Source organism: Echinops telfairi, unplaced genomic scaffold, assembly GCF_000313985.2.
Source record: "Echinops telfairi isolate 266 unplaced genomic scaffold, ASM31398v2 ScPeMD7_11;HRSCAF=52, whole genome shotgun sequence".
NCBI classification, from domain to species: Eukaryota; Metazoa; Chordata; class Mammalia; order Afrosoricida; family Tenrecidae; genus Echinops; species Echinops telfairi.
Genome location: NW_022103908.1, coordinates 34330888 through 34352435, shown reverse-complemented (window position 1 = coordinate 34352435; position 21548 = coordinate 34330888). Strand labels below are relative to the sequence as shown.

General features: G+C 39.5%; 1 protein-coding gene across 1 annotated transcript in view; it reads right to left on the bottom strand.

Annotated features, from left to right (window-relative positions):
- Positions 1–6895: 6895 nt before the first annotated feature.
- The window catches only part of WBP4 (WW domain binding protein 4), a 30146-nt gene continuing 15493 nt past the window's right edge, over positions 6896–21548 (bottom strand). Inside the window, exons 8-10 of the mRNA XM_045287180.1 lie at positions 16308–16498; positions 12947–13110; positions 6896–8928 (exon numbers count right to left, since the gene is read on the bottom strand). Of these exons, the coding sequence (XP_045143115.1) occupies positions 8721–8928; positions 12947–13110; positions 16308–16498 (563 nt within the window). The 3' untranslated portion in view covers positions 6896–8720. The remainder of the gene's footprint in view (positions 8929–12946; positions 13111–16307; positions 16499–21548) is intronic.

Sequence of the window (21548 nt, the reverse complement as noted above, 5' to 3'; positions counted from 1 at the left end):
GGTTGCCTGCTTTGGTGTTGTAGAGGTTGGGCAGAGGTTCCTGCAGCAGCTTGTAATGTTGACGAGTGTTGGCCGAGCTGCCTCAGGCCCCCAGGCAGGAATTCCCCAGTAAGAAGTTGGGCAGAGTATCCCCTGGTGGAGGTCCACACGGCTTTCCCCAGACTTGGGCTAGCTGCACAGGGTGGAGCTCACCTAGCTGGGTGTGGTACAGGTGTAAATGCCCTAGGCTAAGGGGAGTGGTCTGGAGGTCAGCAGTGGAGTGTGAGAACAGGAAAGAGACAAAGAGGAGAAAAAAAATTAACATCTAAGCTAGCTGAGACTGTGCAGGAGGGGGAAAGGGGGATAAAAGAGAAGAGAGGGAAACAAAAGCAACAATGTAGCTGAGTCTGGATCCCTGTCCGATGAGGCAGCGGTGGCAAGCTGTGGCTGTATTGAGAAAAAGCTTCTGCACAGCCCTCCAAGACTGTGGGGGGATAGAGAGAAGTGATGGAAACAAAAGTAACAATGTAGCTGAACCCCGATCCCTGCTGGTAGAGCTGCAGGGATTCAGCCCCTGCCTTGAGGCAGGCGGTGGCAAACTAGCTGTGTTGAGATCAAGTCACCCCTAGGGGCTCGAAATGATCCCAGCTCTGGCAGAGACATTGGCGGGGCCAAGGTCAAGCCCCAGCTGGCCTCCACTGTGGTAAGCCAAAGACCCGCAGCCCCTCAAAACCCTGTGGGTCTGTGTCTAATCTTAATGATGCTCCTCCTGCGTTCCAGCAGCATTGAATTTCCCTCTAAGCAACTCTCCTGGGCTGAATTCTGCAGAGTTCCTCTGGTATGTGTCACTCCATTGCCATTTTCCCAGAAGCCTAACATTTTATTATCTCTTTATATATTTTTAATTTAAAACATGAAAGATACAGCAATTAAAATGACCAAGCATGAATGCCTTATTGCTAGTCATTATACTTGTTCATGCATTTCTCTTTATTAGAGATTTCTTTTTTTTTTTTTTATTGCTCTGAATTACTCTCTAATGTCTTTTCACTTCCATCTAATAAACTCTCATTAGTGTGCTTTGTAGGGCCAGTCTGATAGATATGAACTATCTCAACCTTTGTCTGGAAATGCTTTAATTTCACCTTCATTCTTCAAGAATTGTTTTATTGTCCCTGGTGAACTGATTGTTATCTTTCTTTTTTATCTCTTTATTGGGAGATAAGAGTTAACATGTTGTTCTTACCCACTAAGGACTTCTATATCATTGATTTCTGACTGCCAGTGTTTCTGAGGGAAAGTAGCACTTCATCTTATTGGGTCCCTTGAATGTGACTGATTATTTCTCTCTCACTACTTACGTACTTTTCTCTTCTTTGAGAGCCTCACTATGAATTGTCTAGGGACAGAAGTGTTTTAGTTGATCTTGCTTGGGTTTCTGAGATTTGTAGTCACATCTCTAATTAATTTAGGGAAATTTTCTGCCATGTCTCTTGTTCCATGGCCCCATTAAAACTGTGCTCAACTTTGTTTCTTGTTCCTCTTCAGCATTTGTAATTTTAACTACCGTATCTTCTAATTTGCTTATTCTTTCTGGTTAAATGTGTTAGTACTTCTATTGTGTTCTAATTTTGGTAATTGTGAGTCTCTCTCTCTTAGAGTGCTCCTTATCCCTCCCTGGTTTTATTTGGATGTGGAAGTTCCAGGTCAAGCTCTTCAACTTTCAATCTCTCCCAAACACCAGAGAAAAAAAAATCTTTGATTAGTCTTTTCACCAGTGGGCACCACCACTCAGTTGAGAAAGCATGTAATATCCAACTTGTCTACCAGGGGTTACAACCCTCTCTCCAATTATTACTCTCTTCCATTTTCTGTTTCTGCAACCATATTTTTAGTCACAGAATCTGCACCCTAGACATTAACTTTCGGTTTTGCATGAGGCTTCTTTTCTGTTCTGTGGGGGTTTACTTATATCCCAGCTGGAATTCAGGGAAGCAAAGCTAGCTTTGTCTTCATTTCAGGAGAAGCACAGGCTGGCACACCTCCGAAGGACCTCTGAGAGATCTGTCTTGTTGGTTTCAGAGCTGCAGTGGCCCTGTGGTGGTTGGGAGATTAGTCTCCACTTAGGTGACCAAGATCCTGACTGCTCCATAGGGAATCTTCCATAGCATGTTTGCAAAAGCTTGGCAACCAACAGTTAGCAGGTGAGGGCAAGTGTGAGGTCTTTTAGTCAAATCGCCACGGAGTGCTGCAAGGTGGCTCTCAGTGTCCCCTCCCCTACACCTTGATTATTGGCTGGGAGTGCAGACTCCACTCCAGACTCCTGCTGACTAGCACACAACAGCTTCAGTTGGACTGGAAGCTAGGGAAGACTGATCCTAATCACCCCTCAGGGAAGTTTGTCCTTGTGTGTGTGTGTGTATGTAAATAAATAAATAAATAAATAAGGGAAGCAATTCCTTTAAATACACAAAGTACCAAAACTCACACAAGGGGAAACAGACAATCTGGGTAGGCCGTTATCTATGAAAAGAGATGGTATCAAAGGGAGAATGGGTAGGAAAGAGGGAACCGATTACATGGAACTGTGTGTGACCTCCTCCCTGGGGGACAGACAACCAAAAAGTGGGTGAAGGGAGACGTCGGACAGGGCAAGATATGACAAAATGCCCATTTATAAACTATCAAGGGCTCATGAGGGAGGGGGGAGCAGGGAGGGAGGGGGAAAATGAGGACCTAATGTCGGGGGTTTAAGTGGAGAGAAAATGTTTTGAGAAATGATGTACAAATGCGCTTTACACAATTGATGTGGGTATGGATTGGGATAACAGTTGTATGAGCCCCCAATAAAATGTTAAAAAAAAAAAAGGAAAAAAAAAAAAAAGAAAAGAGATAGTATCAATAATAGCTCTACCAAAAGGAAAGTATCCAGCAAGATGGTTTCACTGGCGAATTCTACTGAACAGGTAAAGAAGAAATAATACCATTTCTCTGAAAACTCTTGTTATTTATGCTGCTTTCTGCTTTATTATTTAAAAAGTTTTATTGTCACATAACTCACATCTTGCAATTCGATAGTTCAATCATGTTAAGAAGAGTTGTGCAATCACCCCCACAATACATTTGAGAACATTTTCTTCTTTCAGTATTGTTAGCTCCTCTGCAATCTCTTTTGAACACTGAAGAGGGGACATTTTCTCATTCTGATGACAGCATTAAAACCAAGTGACAGTCAAAGAAAAGAAAATGACAGACTAATATCTCACATAAGTATAGATGCAAAAATCTTCAATAAAATTTTAGCAAATTGAATCTAACAATGTATAGAACAGAATTTTATATCATGACTAATTAGGATTTATTCCAGGTATGCAAGGCTGATGGCATGTTCAAGAATTCACTAATGTGATCCATCTGACTAATAGTCTAAAAAAGAAAATTTTAATTATCTCAATAGACTCATTAAAAGCATTTGGAAAAACCACAGTGATTCATAATTTCAAAAAATTCTCAAGGGTCCTGGTTGGGTGGGCAAGGAAATTGATTGTAGCCAAATGCAGGCAGGCGGTGTGGTGGTGAAGGGCTCACTGTGGGGTGAGGGGTGTAGAGGACAGGAGAGAGGCCTCAGGTCTTGGTTTCTCCACTCTAATCCTTCATTTGTGAAGAGATGCTGCCCGAATTCCTTCTTCTGTTTAGGATTCCTGACTGGGAAATTGGAAGCCGTGGTGTCTGCATTTCACGCTGAGAGCCCCCACCTGAGTGCCTGGGGACGTAGGGGGCTCCTCCAGGCTTTTCTCATCCTTCAGGTTCAAGGTGTTGTTTGCTGCACTGTCTTTACCCAAGACTTAAACTAAGAATGGGGGTGAGGGATAGCGGGTAGGGGGTGAGCCTTGTGGCTTCACCTTCCTAGTGCAGGCCATAGAGGTAGGGCAAGAGAAGCTGTGGCCATTGTGGCCAGACTGGCTGATGTTTGTAGTGGGCACAGCTGATGCTGTGTGCCTGGATGAGGCCAAAGCAGAGCTCCTCTGAATCAGTGGAACCTTGACCACCAGGGGTGGAGGAGAGTGCTGGTGCTGGCCAACCTGCAGGACCAGCTAGGGGGCGCTGAGCGAGGCCCAGGACAGAGAAAAGGCTGGCGGTTTGCAAGTAGGCAGCCACTACCGTGTCCTCTATGACCAGAGATGCAGCATGATGGGTCCTTGAGCACCTCTAAGAAATGATTAGGTTATTAGTTAAGCTCAACCAAAACAAGGCATGAACCCTGTTTCCAGGTAACAATTTGTTAAAGATGGTATCTTTCCCATATTTAATGTCTTTGGGGCCCTTTGTGAAAGATCGATTGACCATAGATGGGTGAATTTATGCATGGGTTCTAAATCCTACTCCACTGGTTCCCATGTTTGTCATTGTACCAGGCTGTTGTTATGAGCATGGCTGTGTAATAGGTTCTGAAACTCAAGTGTGAGGCTTCCATACTTTCTTCTTAGTAGTGCTTTGTCTGAACGTTCCACTGAAACCGGTTCCCCCTGGGTGACGCTGCTGGTATTTGAAATTCTGGTGACATAGCATCCAGCATCATAGAAGGTACCATAGTAACAGAGATAAGTGGTGGTAGGGATCCTACTGGGAGTGAAGTGGTATCTCATTATGGTTTTTAATCTGCATCTCAGATGGATGACTTGAAATATCTTTTCATGTTTTGTGGCCATTTGAATGTCCTTTGGTGAAATGTCTTTATTGTGAAATTGTAGTTTTAGTTATATGGAGTTATTAGATCCTTAATAAATGTGATTTCCAAAGAGATCTCCCCAGTTTGTAGCTTGCCTTTTATGTTTTTTGTTAAAAGTTAGTTTTAACAACATTGCCCTGAATTTTTAAAGGGAATTTTATGGTTAATTTTACATGTATGTTTTTGCTTGAGTTTTTGTTACCTGGTTAAGGCATAGATCCTATTTCATGTTTTTTGCATGTGAAGCTTCAGTTTTCCCAGCATCATTTATTGAAGAAACCCTTTCCCCATTGCAGTGAAGTGAAATTACTTGGTATGACTCATCTAGCTATAGGAATTGTAATTCCCACCCAGTCACTGCAAATCATGCAAATCAAGTATATCGGACTATAATTTAGGAATTGGTCAGTTTGCCATCTCTTCTAAGCAGGAAGAAATTCCTGTCACCATCAAGAAAGAAGTGTCACCTGCAACACCTGCATGATGCCTACTTGAATTGGTGCAGGCCCCAGAGGTCATGGCAAAACCAAGACAAAGCAGATTAGCAGAGGGGCTTCCTGGTACATGGGGACAGACGAGGGAACACATGGTTGAGGACCACAGAGAGAAGCATCTACTGCCTGAGAAGTGCTGCTATGGACCAACGACTGTAACCTTCATATTTTATGATACTGACTGGAGGTAAACTGTTACTTTCCCTAATAAACCCCCATAATTCTATCACCTGTGCATTGTGTGGCCAGTGCACAGAAGTGCAGTGGGAGGGCCAGTTGGCTTCAGAATATAGTAAAAGGGATGGAGGGTAGGCACATCTGATCTCTGCCGGGTGGAAAACAGGCTAGGGCAGATGGAGTTGGATTCTCCCCGACTGAAGGCAGAGGTCAAGTGGGCCTCCCCATTATTTCTTCACCCATCCACTGGACTTAGAAGTCTTTTCAAAAGTCCATTGATCATAGACATGAGTTTTTCTGGCTGTCAAGTCTATTCTATTGGTCTATAATTGTGTTAGTCTAGATAAACTAGAGAAACAAGTCCATGTACACCCTTATGTGTATAAGAAAGAGATTTATATACAAGAGCCATTGAACATTGAGAAAACATCCCAGCCCAGCCCATATCAAGTCCATAAGTCCGACATTAGCCCATCTGTCTAACAGCAATCCATAAGGTCTTCAGATTCACGAAACACATTCAATGATGCCAAATGCAGAATAATCACAGGTCAGTAGGTAGAAAGTCTTTGGATCCAGTGGTGTTGTAAGCATCTCAGCGCTGGCAGGGGTCTCTATGTGGCTCTTCCAGCTTCAGAGTTCTTGTCAGCTGCAATGTCTCCCAGGGAGTGAACTGAAAGACAGGTGTCATCTGCCTCCAAGGAGGAAGTGCCAGATTTCCCAGGATTCTCAGAAGACCATGCCCACAGAAGTCTCATTGGCTACCTCCAGATTGACAGCCTAGACTCGACCCCTACACTCTTAATCCTTAAATTGACACCAGATTAGGTGACTACCACAATTATATATACAGTACCAAGCTATCTTATCAAAACATGAGTCATATTTTTCTCTTTTCACACTGTAGTTTTTGGGGTCTCCTTTCAGTCCATTTGCCATGGTGGCACGGTGGTTACATCTTGGGTTGCAAGGTCTGTGGATGGAAACCACCAGCCACTCCTGAGAGAATGAAAGCATTTGTACCTCTATGAACAGTTACAGTCTTGCAAAGTCACACGGACAGTTCTATCTTGTCCTCTAAGGTCACTATGAGCATCAACTAGACGACAGGATTTTTTTGGTTTGATTACGCCTTGGGCTGTGATCTGCAAGATCAGCAGTTCAAAACTACTAGCCAGTTCACTGAGTCAGTATTGACTTGATGGCAGTTTTTAAAGTAGTCATTTCCTATTGTAATGATTGTAATTTTTTAAAGGGATATTGAGTAATTCAAAATCAGTAGGGTTTTATCCTTATTTTATACTTGTTCATTGTGTATGCTTATCAATTAACCAGACACTGGATTATTTAAGGAAACTGATATGTAATAAAAATGATTATAAACAAATACTTCAGAATAAAAACCAGGGTAGGTTAAAGGTGGTATGTTCTGTACTTTTTTTTCAAACCCAGGAAATCCTATTTTTTAATACGCAATTTAAAATTTTGTGGTTGTTAACCAACATTGTTTTTTGTAAGCAATCCTTAAAACCAGATTCAGATTTACACTGCGACTTTTGAGAATGTTATTTCATACATTAAGATCTTTTTTTTTTTTTAAGGAGATAGTTTTAAGTTTCAAACAATGACCAAAATGTATTGCTTAGCTAGATGACTAAAGGAATTCTAATGTACATCTCCATGTTTTACATTCACAAAATGCATGAAGAAAATCCAACAAATATAAATACATATCTGCAAATATCATCTCACCTAAAGAAAAAAAAACAAAAACCACAATACTTAATTTACTTTTACGAAGTTTTTACTAAGCTATCATTTTCTTACAAGTACATTAGTAGTCTTAAAAAGACAAATAGTTACTGCCAAAAGTTAAATACTGTACAATTCATTAAAAATATAATTTAAAAATTTGAGAATTTAAAGGAACAACAAAGGGATATTGTACTTTAAATGAATTAAAGAAAATTCCACTTTGACCAGAAAATAGGAACTAGCATCATGGAACTCAGTTTGTCAAGGGAACACCATTTTCTTTCTTTTTTCTAACGGAATGAAGGGGAGAGTATTTTTGTTCAAGACTATTTACATAGTTTTAAATAGACCTTAAAACCCAAAATGCCCAATTCCTGGAGGTCTCATTTCAGCCAAACAAGACTGAATTATAAAATAGACAATATCACTATGAGTTATGTGTCTTTTAAACAATTGCTGTATGAGACCAAGTGGTCAATTCTTACCCACAAGCAGGCAGGAAATAACAAGATTGCTGATATATTGAGAACATTCTGATAAAATCATGAAACAGTTTATGTAAATTTATTAAGTAGGAACCTACTTAATAGTAGGTGTAAAAGTTTCACCTAAAAATAAAATATTGGAAAAAAAATCCCATACATTTAAGTCTGCTAAATAGAGTACCAGAGTGGTACCGAGAAAGGAGACTAGGCTAAATGTGAAATCCTGAAGACCAGAGATAGATCTCATTCATCTTTCTATCTCCAGTTCCCGGCTCAAAGTAAAATGCTTAAGCAACGGTTGTTCTTTTCCCCCGAAATGGGGTATTTTATATACATTTTTATCTTTGGTCAAGTTTCATTCCACATTAAGAACTACATATTAAGTATCTGAGCTGCTGTCCTTGTTCTTGGGTCTAGACCTTAAATCGAACATGATGTGGCAATGCACAAGGAGCCTGTGGCAGAATGGCTAAGCGCTTGTGTGCTAAATGGAAGGTTGGCCAGTAGCTCCAGGGGAGGAAAGATCAGGCATTCTTGGCCACCCCTTTCCCCATAAGAGCCTAGAAGCCCCAGAGGAGCAGTTCTATTCTGTCGCATGAGGTTCCTAAGAGTTAGAATAGGCTCACTAGCACGGCAGTATGTACATTTTCTCTGCATCAGTCTTCTGATAGGATCCTCAAAAAAAAATCATTACAGGGTTTTCAGTCTTATGTAGCAGTTTGGTATCTATTCCTTGGATAACAGTTATTAGCTGTGTGTAAAGAGAAGACATGTTACCCAGGACAGAATAAACATGTTCATATGAATAAGAATGAAATAAATGCTTATCTTTTCCATATTTTAAATAACAGATACATAGCATCTTAAGTTATGACATAATTAGCAATTTTTAGACACTGACTATAATACACTGTATTACAATACAATGTGGTAGACTTCCATTTGAGGAACAAAAATACATTTCACATGAAAAAAATTTATTATCATTCACATCAAGTACAATTTAGAATAAATCTAAATTTTTTGCTTCAAAGCACTTAGAAACAATCACAAAGGGGCTTATGATATAGTCTCTATTTTGTCCAAAAATCTGTCTTAGAATTACTGATCATCACCTCGTTGTCTTAAATTTCTACATTTTCCGTTTTCAATTCTTCTCTTTTTGAAGACCGGGGCCAGTCCATCTGCTACCCCTCCAAGAGATGTGACAGTCTTTTCTTTAAATACCACTCTGCATTCTCCACCACCACCAGGTACTGAAGTTGACAGATACTCATCGGTGCTTGGAAGTTCCAAATCAACTTCCTCTCTGGAACAGCAAATGAAAATCAGTTGATCAGAGTGAGGCAGAAACTTTGAAAAAATATATATAACCTGTGAGCCTAGCGAGCTCCAAAGGTTCCCTTTCTCATTCTAGTAACAGTGAGTAGTTAGAAGACGGTCATTTTAGAGTAAGAAACTATTCTAAAATATAGATAATGTTACAATATTGTTTAAAACATGTCATGAAAAGCCCCATCTATATTATTCCTGTTGCACAAAATGCACATCCTTTAAGCAAATGTTTGTACTGATTTATATATAGATCAGCAGTGTATACAGATAAATAAACAGGTAGGTAAGAGAGGTATTATGGAAACTGGTTGTGCCATGGATTGACAAGGACTCTGAGGCTTTATATAACACATATGAAAACCATAGAATCTCAATGTCCTACTGTGATATACTTCATGTGACTGTTTGCATAGCACCCCTAAGAACCAACCCATCATTCAAAAGGTTATAGTTATGGTTATTTGTGTGTGTTAACTTGTGTTAACTCAGTGGTTTAGCAAATACTAGACTAGCTGCTATTCCATAATGTACATAATCAATCAGTTGAAAGGGAGTTTTTTAGAGTGTTGTCTATCTTTAGACTATAAATATATATTCTGTCAGGACATTTTTTCTTGATTTTGTATTCTTCCAGTTGCCTGACTCACAGATACAGCAAGCCTGTAGAAGTTTTCAGTCTGCCATCTGATTTATGGATGTGGGCTTTTCAGCTCCCCACAATTCTGTGATCCAGCAGATGTCTCTTGCCTATTGCCTGACTTTTGGATTTGAGACTTCCGTCCTCATAACTGTATTAGCCAATCCCTTGAAATAAATGTCTCTCCCTCTCTGGCTATTTCTTTATAGAAACCTTGAAAATTTATAAACTGTTATGATATTTTCATGTCTTAGACTGACCGATGTCTCCCTTCATCCACCTTTCTGTTGTCTGTCCCCCAAGGAGGGGATTTTATGTAGATCCTTATGATTGGTTGCCCCTTTCTCCCCTCACTTTCCCCTAACCCTCCTGGTATCTCTACTCTCATTATTGGTCCTGAGGGGTTATCTGTCCTGGATTCCCTGTGTTTCCAGGGAATGTACGTACCGTGTACATGCTCTGGGCTAGCCAGATTTGTAAGGTAGAACTGGGATCATGATAGTTGGGGGGTGGGAGAGTAGCATTAAAGAACTAGAGGAAAGTTGCATGTTTCATCAGTGCTATACTGCACCCCAACTGGCTTGTCTCTTCCTTGTGACCATTCTGTAAGGGGTACATCCCTCAATTTCGAAGAGCCTAGGTAATGGTCTCACTTACCTTGATTTCCAGGAAAAGGGGAGACAAGGCTTATTTCCTAGATGCTAGATAAAGTCTGAAGAAAAGCTACATCACATCTGACATTGCACTAGGCTCTTAGAATGAAAACATTTATTTGTATTTTGGTCTGCCCAACATCTCATCTCCCTTTTCTATTATTAGCACTAGAATTATCCCCTGGTTCTTTTGGGAATCATCTCTCCACCATTCCCAGTCTTGAGTTCAGTTCATGTCCACCAAAAAGTCATAGTGGTAGAGTTCACATATACAGGTATAAATATATATATGTAAATATATAATTCTATAAATATAGGTGTATTTGTCTATACATGCACATATATGTAAATACAATAAGGAAGCAGATGGACTTTGGGCCTTTACTAAAATTTTACCTAAGTACAAGAACTTTTTTTCTAATAATGTGGCACTGTATGATACTCTTTCCCACCTAGACAAAATGGATGCACAAGCAAATGTGATAGTGCCCAGCTATTAAAAAAGATAGCATCTGAGGTCTTAAAGGCTTGTAGTCAAACAAGCAGCCATCGAGCAGGGAAGCAACAAAGCCCTCATGGAAGAAGCACACCAGCCTGTGTGATCATGAGATGCTGATGGGAATAGAAATCAAAAGTTCAAAAACAAGCAATCAAATTGAGGTGAAGGAGTGTGGACAAAATGGAGAGCCAAACCCACCTGTAAGACAATTGGACAGCCCCTCACAGAGGGTCTGCACGATGTGTGTGTGCGTGCGTGTGTGAATTCAGGGTGTGGTATAGCACTAATGAACACATAACTATCCTCTGGTTCTTTAATGTTTCCTACTCTTACTATTAAGATTTTATGTTTCATCTCATTAATACTATTAGACCTACATATGTTCATATATGTGTATAATTAAGATTGTTCGATGCAAGAATGCCAAAATGGATGACCCTTCAGAAATAGCAATGATTCCCATTCCCTGAGGATAAAGGGGGTGGGGGGGATGCTGATAACGATGATTGTAAAACCCCACACGAGGAGAGTGAATAACAGAATTGAAGGTGAATGGACATATTGGATGGGGTAAGATATGGCATATATATATATGAATAACAACAGAGTTCCTGGGGGAAAGGGTGGGAGGAGGGAATAAAGGGGAACTGATATCAAAGATTTCAAGAAGAAAATGTTTTTATAGTAGCAATTATACAATTGTGCTTGATTTATTTGAATTATGGAACATGATGACATCTGTACGAGCTCCCAATAAAATGATGGGGGGGAAAAAGCCATAGTGGTTCATTCAGGAACGGAAACTGGGTATGGGATATAAGCTATGGAGGACCACTCTGGGAATTTGTTGGTAAAGAATCACCTTTTTGGCTGCTGTTATAAACTTTGCTGGTATAAGTCTAAAAGCTTTGCCACTACATAAGAAAACTCTCTATGGCAGTGGTTTTCAACCTTCCTAATGTTGCAACCCTTTAATACAGTTCCTCATGTTGTGGTGACCCCAACCATAAAATTATTTTTGTTGCTACTTCATAACTGTAATTTTGCTACTGTTATAAATCAGGCGACCCCTGTGAAAGGGTCGTTTGACCCCCAAGGGGGTTGCAACCCATAGGCTGAGAACTGCTGCTCTAAGGGGTCAACCCATAGCAATGCAGAGCTCAAAGAGAAGGGTCCAATACCCAGATAACTCATTAAGTCCCAGGATCCATCACACTCTATACTAAACTACCGTATATATTAAAGTATAAGCCAACCCGAATATTAGCCGAGGCACCTAATTTTACCACAAAAACTGCAATAAAAAATGTGCTGAAAAACTTGGCTTATACACGAGTATATATGGTATGTGTCATTAAGTGAAAGAGTACTGGAGCATGAAATATATACATGCTTATTACAACAAAACTAACAATAAAAGCATATTGATTTCCAATGACCTAGATGTTAATAACTGCAGGTTAAAGATTTGGTTTTTGTTCTTTACTAAGACCTAAAATTCACTAAATATATACTGTTCAATCGAATTATCTTAAAAGTATGGGATAAGATGGTAAAGAGTTCTTTTCTTTTTTCATGAATTTTTTGTGAATTGGGGGCGGTTTACATGTCAGATTGTTAACTCTATCTAATGGTTCAAACCACTCATTATCCCACACCCCTGCAACCTATCCTGACCCCCTCCCGTTCCCTTTCTTCCTCCTATGGACCTCCAGCCCCTTTCACCCAAATCAATACCTGTCAACCTTCTAGTCTGTTGCTTCATCTTCCCACTCTTGCCCTCCCTCTTTCAGGAAGCTACAAAGTCTGTTCCCTTTCGTATGCAATTCTCTGTGTTGACTTTTGCACTTACAGTAATAATCTCGTAATCTCTTGTCTTTTTGTGATTGACTAAGAGCTCTTTTTTTTCACTTTAGATTTACCCCATAAAGTATTTACTGAATACACAGATGTTTGTGCTAGAGAGAACATGTGTGCCTGGTATAAGGAATATGTGAATATATGATCAATAGTAATGAAATAGCTATTAGCTTAATTTTTAGTTTTTTAGCTTACTTTTTAAAGTAATCATTACCTTATTTAAAAAATATACTTATTAAAACAAAACCACACTGGTATTCACGAAGCTCATTACAGTAATTTAAGCAAGCAATGGGATGTAAGACTTATAAAAAAACAAGTGGCATAAATTTCAGGTACTTACGGTGACTCTACTTCTTGTTTAATTTCTTGCCATTCCCCATAGGGATTTGATTTCTTAACCATTTTGGGCTTTTCTTCCTTTGGACCTGATGAATCCTTTTCTTGTACAATTTTTTCTTTTGGTGGTTCTGATTTAATTCCTTCATTACTATTTTTGTTTTTTTCCTGAATTATAAAGTCAAGAAATAACACACTTTAAGCAAAATTAAGAACAAAATATTTTTAATATAAGAGTTTTTAAAGTTTTGTTATTAATTCTTAAGTAGTGAAGCATCAATTAAATGAATAGTTTAGATTTGTACCCACACTATAAATGTATACGAAAGAACTTTAATGTGGGTGAAGGGAGACACCAATCAGTGTAAACCATAAACAAATAATAATAATTTATAAATTATCGAGGGTTCCTGAGGTGGGGAGGGAGGGGAGAAATGAGAAGCTGATTCCAAGGGCTCAAGTAAAAGTTTTGAAAGTGATGGCAACAAATGTACAAATGTGTTTCACACTATCGATATATGTATGGATTGTGTTAAGAGTACGAGTCCCCAATAAAATGATTTCAAAAAAATAGAAAGAACATTAATGCTTACTAAATTTTTTCCATTGTCTAAAATGCTAATACACCATGGCCAAGGCTGTTCTTTACAATAACACCTGATCCTGTTAGTGTAAGATTAAGGACATTCTTCTCCCGCTTAGCTTTCTGCTGTGCCCGTGAAATCGATGCCATCTTATTCGTCTCTTCTGTACTCATTGATGAGTCTTAAGTGAAGTCTGTTTTTACCTCGAGGACACCACTGGGACCTCACCAGCCTTATACAACTGATAGGGTTTGAACTGGGGCGGAAATAGCCTCCAAGGTAGGCTGGGTGAAAGTTGGCTTTTTGTGGCACCCTGTTTCTCAGTTTAGCAAGTGGACCAGGCACTGGATTTTAGTCTTTTACAGCTGGGTGGGTGGCAGCCCGAGGACAGTGTCCTCAGCATCACTTTTAGTAGACATGAACTCATCCTCTCATGCTATGAGTATCAGAGGCCTAGCAGGCACCAACCTACTGTCATCTTTTAGCAATCCTGACTGGTTCCAAGCCAAAACTCTTTTTAAGGTACAATTAATTGGTCAGGTTACTTAAAAACTTTGTTCATCATGTAATAAAAGCCTTTCCTCTGAGGCTTCTAGAATTTCCATGCCACCCTCCTTCTAAGAGCTAATCATTTCTGGCTGCCATTCCATATTCACTGATGACTTTAGCAACTCTGGCACCCTTTCTCTCCATTTACACTCATCACCTTGGGGAGTTTTGTGAGCCTCAACAGTGACTTTTGGCCTTTAAGGTGTTTCAATCACCTACATGTTATATATCTTTCCTCATATGTAGCATCTAGTGCATAGGTGGTGGTTAGTATTTGCCAATGAGGTGGTTCTGACTCAGAGCAATCCCAGTACAACAGAAGGTCAAGACCCTACCTAGTCCTGTACTATTCTTCACTTGTTATGTGGGAGCCCGTTACTGCAGTCACTGTGGCAATCCATCTTGTTGAGTGCAGAGGTAAAATATTTATTTATGGAATCCTTACACTGTCCCTCTTTTAATGTGAATCATGTCATCACTCAGAAATTTGTTCCCTTGAAATCTCAAAAAGCTGCTCTTTCAATATAGTAGTTCTCATTCCTTGGTGTTTGGGCTCCCATACTTTTACCATATCACCTGTTTAAAGCCTCATTAGCATGCTACTGAAACCTTCACTTCTTGCATTTTGAGTTTGTTGCTAGACTTTCCATTCTTTACAGTACTAAACCACAGGGAATACTTTCATAGGCCCTAAAGAAGCTATCACAAAGCTATCCAATCATTTTATCTTTTTGTTCTTAAACTTGATTTGCCAAGTGTCAAAAACAAACCAAAAACCCTAAAACAGCTATACGAACGTATGAGACTTCAAAATTTATGCTAGCCAATTTCAGCAGACTTTCACACTTAGCATTATGTCACCAGCTAGTTTTATTCCCTTTAGTAGGTGTTTAAAACAAATATTCAGCAGTGTTGAGATTATATAATGACATTTCCTCTACTGTGGAACACCACATAGTCATCGTTTGGTAGATGAAGATTTAGATGTGCAACGTTGACTCTAATAAAGTTGTAAAAACACTTGTATAATCTTATTATAGAGCGATTCCATACTGTTTAAGTAATGTGTACATACATCAGAATAGAAAGAGTATGGACCAATAAACACTTCTGTATTTATAATGATTTTACAAGGAGAGGGGGATAGCAGGACTATAAGTAGTTTGTCTTTACTGTCTGTATTTTTTTAATCTCTCAATTTCCTCCAAGATACCTAGTTAACTCATAGTCATATTTATCCTTACTGTCTAGAGTTGCCTTATCTTAGGCTAACCCATTCACCTGTATGTCCGTTTTACCTTTTCCGACTTCTCACTTTATTAGTCATATCCACTTTCCCTATTACCTTTACCAGCTTTATCTCTATCGTTTCCGATCCCTTTAATCTACAGGCAAGCTCAAATCCTTCTTGATGAAAACACTACCACTGAGCTCTTATGACCGAGAATCAACATCCAACCACAATTCTAACACCTACTCTCTCTCTAGTTTCCATTTAATGTCAAAGTTCTGCCATTCAAAATTTCTAGAAGAGCATTAAGGATTTCCAAACTGCCAGATTCAAAGGACTGCACATGCCCAACTCATGTAATTAATCGTTGATGGTCCCTATTGTTTAGGTTTCTGGGACAGTCAATTATGCTTCTCCACATATCTTCCAGATCACTCTCCCTCCTCTACTCGTGAGCTCCTCTTTCTCAGACGATCACATAAATGTTTGCATTTCTCAATAATCTCATCTATTCTATATTTGCATAACTACCAATGTGCTGATGGCACTCAAAATAGTATTCCTCGCCTAGATATTCAGACTTGCCTGTTCAGATACTGCTTTCTTCGAAGGTTATATCAACCAAACCAAACTCATTCCATCAAGTCAATGCTGACAAGGTAGAACTGTTTTTTTGAGTTTGCAGGACTGTGGCTATATACAGGAGTAAAAAGCACCATCTTTCCCTGTGGTGGTTTCAAACTGCTGCATTTGCTGATCACGGCCCCAAACGTAACCATTACGAAACCAGGATTCCTGAAGGTTATATAGACATCTTAAGCTTAGGGACTTTAAAAGTTAATTTAATGTTTTGCTCCCAAGTAAGTTTCACTTTATGGTAATAACCAAAATATATACCTTGCCTTTACATTTCTGTCATCTACCAGAAGACTGAAAAAAATCTGCAAAGCTATTTTACAAATCGATGAACTTTTATATGAAGAATAAAATCAAGAACTCACCTTAAATTTTATAATCAGCTTTTGTGTTTTGGTAGCAACATCTCCTTCTACTTTCTGTTCTTCATCCGAATCACTATGTGAATCTAATGGTTTAGATTCTTCTTGGATTCCAACTGCCTTTTCATTGCTCTTACTAGAAAGCAGATTGCCAGGGTGTGGAATAAAATCATCAGGCTTCTCCCATTTAGATTCTGTTCAACATAAAGTCATATTATTACCAGTTTTATTCAAAAGCAATTCCCTATATACATAATTTATAATATATTATTAAATAGTAATAAATGCATGTTTCATCCTACCACTTGATTAAGATGATAATAAATAAGAGCTCCCAATCCTCTTAGACTTGTATCATTCAGAAACTGATGTGAAACAGCCTGGCTCAGGTACTATGGCAGGGGCCAGACCCAATGCAGGGATACATGTGGCGGCCAACTTAAATGTAGGAGAAAAGAAAGACATGGGGAGCGGGGGCACAGGGTGCTAACACAATCAAGGGGAAAGTATTGTTTATATTTCCACAGGAGAGGAAGAGAGGGACCAGACTTTAACCTGGTGCGCCAAGACGTAAATGTAACATACTGGCATGAAGCAGGGAACCAACAGAGAGGCCTGAGGGGCTGGCCCCAACCCCAACTCTGTGGACAACCCCTACTCCTCCCCTAGAAGAATGCATTTCAGAGGACAGTACTGAAGCTACAGCTCAGGGAGAGGTTTGCGTCTGATCAGAGCACAGGAGCAAATGATGAGGGAAGAAGAGAGTGGAACACATCCTGGCCCACCAAAGCCCAAGGATGATATTCCTTCTCAGAGCAGCCAATGCAGAGAGAGGACCAAAGGGCCGGCTCCACGAGATATGACTTTCCTCATTGACCAATAGCGCTACAGGGGACAACATTGGAGACACAGTGAGGGAACTGTGCCCGATCCAACCCAATCACACCGAGGCGAAACACTAAGGGTATGCAACAGAGCAGCAAGGGAGTAAAGCAATGAAGTCCCCAGGGAATATCAAAAATAGACTTTGGGGCCAGAGCATGGCACCTCATCAGACTCGACCAGAAAACACTCCTGAAGGTCAACAAACAGACCTGCAACTATTTATAGGCTTTCCCTTGTTGTTGTTGATTTTTTGACTTTTTGTTGTTGTTTTGTTTTGCTATGTATTGTTTTTCTGCTTATTATTGTCTCTGCATGTCTATCTAGATAAGATAGGTGGGATAAACAATCCTGAGAAAAAACAACAGGACCAACGGTTCTGGGGTGACATGGGAGAGGAGGCAGGGGAAAGAAAGGGGGGTGTCAACCAACCCAGGGACGAGGGAATAAGTGATCTAAAATCGATGGTGAGGAGGATATAAGATGCCTGATGGGGCTTGATCATGAGCAATGTAGCTGAGAGGAATTAAGAAACCCAAATGAAGGCTGAATATGATAATGGGACAAAAGGAAAGTAAAAGGAAATAGAGTAAAGAACTAGGAGGCAAGGACATTTACAGAGGTCTAAATATAGGCATGTATATATGTAAATATATTTATATATAACGGTAAATATATTTATATATAATGGTAAGGAAATAGATCTATGTCCATATACTTATATGCTATGTATTAAGGTAGCAGATGGACATTGGGCCTCTACTCAAGTACTCCCTCAACACAAGAACACTTTGTTCTAATAACCCGGCACTCTGTGATGCTCACCTTCTCTGACACGATCGAAGAAGACAAAGTGGGTGCATAAGCAAATGTGGTGAAGAAAGTTGATGGTGCCCAGCTATCAAAATAGCATCTGGGGTCTTAAAGGCTTGAAGATAAACAAGTGGCCATCTAGCAACAAAGTCCTCATGGAAGAAGCACATCAGCCTGTGTGATCATGAGGTGTCAATGGGATGAGGTATCAGGCATCAAAGACGCAGAACAAAATATCATTATCAATGTGAATGAAGGGGAGTGCAGAGGGAGACCCAAAGCCCATCTGTAGACAACTGGGACATCCCCTTATAGAAGGGTCACAAGGAAGAATCAAGCCAGTCAGGATGCAGTATAGCACTGATGAAACATACAAGCATACAATTTTCCTTTAGTTCCTTTAACCCCCCCCACCCCCCAAATCATGATCCCAATTCTACCTTACAAATCCGGCTAGACCAGAGCAGGTGCACTGGTACAAATGAGTTTGGAAACACAGGGAATCCAGGACAGATAAACTCCTGAGGACCAATAATTAGAGTAGCCATACCAGGAGGGGAAGGGGAAATTGGGAGGAGAAAGGGGGAACCAATCACAATGATCTACATATAACCCCCTCCCAGGGGGATGTACAACAGAAAAGTGGGTTAAGGGAGACATAAGTCAGTATAAAACATAGGGGAAAAAATTACAAATAACCAAGGGTTCTTGAGGGAAGGAGGCGGAGAGGAAAAACAGAGCTGATACCAAGGGCTCAAGTAGAAAGAAAATGTTTTGAAAGTGGTGATGGCAACAAATGTACAAATGTGCTTGACACAATGGATGGATGTATGGATTGTGATTAGAGCTGTACGAGCCCCCAATAAAATAATTTGGGAAAACTCCAAAACAGCCTGGCTGTTCGACATGTACAAATGATACCCCGGTGGTAAGAACGTCTTAAGGCTTGGGTGATATTTTCCAAGGACTCACAATTTACTTAAGCCTCATTTCAGAAAACACAGTTGATAATCAGCACATATTGGACTTCCTGGTAGTTATCACTAAGTATACTGTGAAAATCTGAATTAATATACCATTTTCATAGAAGAGTAAAAAATTTCAATGAACTGAATTCTACTGCCATCCAGTGGTTTACTGAACAATCAATAAAATGAAGTTTCTCATTGTTTTGCAGATTAATGAATTGGAAAAGGTATATATAATTTATTGTCTAACTAGAAAACTTTTTAAAAGAAAGGACTGTTAATTATAGGAGTTATGGGCATAAACCAAAACTATTCATGCAAATAATTATATATGGTACTAATAGAGATTACTTTACAGCAGCAATGAAAACCATTACTTTTCTTTATCTGCCTTATATACAAATAACCAATGTGTGAGGTACTATTCTAGGAACAGTCCCACAAAATATGTATAATTATCTCAATTTCACCTAAGAGCAACTATAGGTTGTTACTTGCCAACAATCACAAAGTTGGTAAAAGGAGCCTACGAATTGAGCTGTTAACTATAAAGCTCTAAGTACATCACTGTATCATTATACAACTTTAAAAATTTGGAACCTCAATTTTAATGGGACAGAGGCATTTCTTTCATTGAGCAGGTTAAGTTGAAATAGCCTTTGTCTCCTAATAGATAGACGGCAATGTAGTGGGCTGCCTGTTCTATCCTGTGCTATGGGGTCCTAAGAACTGGAGTGGACTCAATGGCAGTAAAGTCTTCAATATTTTTTTTACTGAAATGCATGACGAAGTAAAATAAATACATAAATAAAAATCTGGAAGACATGGAAGAGTGGCTAAAGAAAAGGAAGCATTATAATAAAGTGTTCAAAGGGAAGAGCACACGCGGTCTCTCTCAAATTGAAAGAACTAAAGAAAAACTGGAGCCTTGAGCAGCAACACTGAAAAATACTATGGGCAGCTTACTGAATGACACAAGATAGAAGAGGGGGAGATGGGGAGCGGGGGGAGAGAATCTGATAACAAGGGCTCAGTAGAAAACAAATGTCTGGAAAATAATGATGGCAACATATGTACAAATGTGCTTGATACAACTGATGTATGGATTGTTATAGAGCTGGCAAGAGCCCTCAATAAAATGTTAAAAAAAAAAGTTGAGCATTTAACCACACCACTGGAATTTCATGAGTTACTAGAAATATGTAAATCAAAGCTACAATGAGATGTCACCCTACTCCTGCAAAACTAAAATGGCACTGTTTGGAAAACAAAAGATCACAGTCATAGCACCAAAAAGAACCGACTGACATTCAATAACTTCTAGAACGGACATGATTAAGAACCAATAGTAGTGAATGAAAACGTCCAAGTTGCATTCAAAAGGATTGGTGAAAAACAAGTTTCCAAGAATTGATGAAATACCAAGATATTTCAAAAATCAAATGTGATGCTGGAAACAGTAATCTATGCCAGGAAACTTGGAAGAGAGCTACTTGGCCTAGTGACCAGATGAAATCTGTATGTGTGCCCATTACAATGATCTAAGAGAATGTGGAAATTATCAAACAATATTATTAATGTCACATGCAAGTAAAATTTTGCTTAAGAAAACCAAAAAACAGTTGCCAACGGTATACCAATAGGGAACTGCCAGAAATTCAAGCAAGGTTCTGAATAAAATGTGGAATGAGGGCTATCACTGTTGATATCAGAAAGATCTTAGCTGAAAGCAGAGAATACCAGAAAGATGCTTGTGTTTTACTGACTATTCAAAGCCACTGGACAATATGGATTACAACAAATAATGGATAACACATTGTAAACAATGGGAATTCTAGACCATTACATTGTGCTCATGAAAACCAAGAGTCAGTTGTTGATGGGGATAGTGAATGATTTACATTAGGAGCGCTTTGTGTCATAGTTGTGTCCTTTTCACCAAATCTGTATGCTGATCAAATAATCCAAGAAGCTGGACTATAGGACGAATGTCCAGACATCAGGACTAGAGGTTCAGGAAAAACCTGCAAAATGCAAATGCATGCACGGATGATGAGCAAAAGCTTTAGTATGGATTATAACTCAATGTAGAGAAAACAGTATCTCCACAACTGGGCCAACAGATGGCATTAGGATCAACAGAGAAAAGACCAAAGCTGTCAAGGCTCTCATTTTACTTGAATCCATAATCAGTGCTATGGGAGCAATTAAATGACTCAAGAAACCAAACGACCTAATCCATTGGGCATATCTGCTGCCAAAGCCTCTTTAAAGTGTCGAGGAACAAAGATGGCACCTTGAGGTCTCAAGTGCACCTGACCCAAGCCAGGGTATTTTCAGTTGCCTCCTATGCATGTGTAAGATGAGCAATTAATATGGAAGACTGAAGTAGTGATGCCTTTGAATTACTGAGTTGTCAAAGAATATCCAATATATCATCAACTATTAGAAGTACAGAGCCCTAGTGGCAAAGCCCACCTCACAAAACAGAGGCAATGATGCCGACTGCAGGAGGAAAACTGAGTCAGTGAATGTATAAGCATCTCAGCACTAGCAGGGGTCTCCACACGGCTGCTCCAGC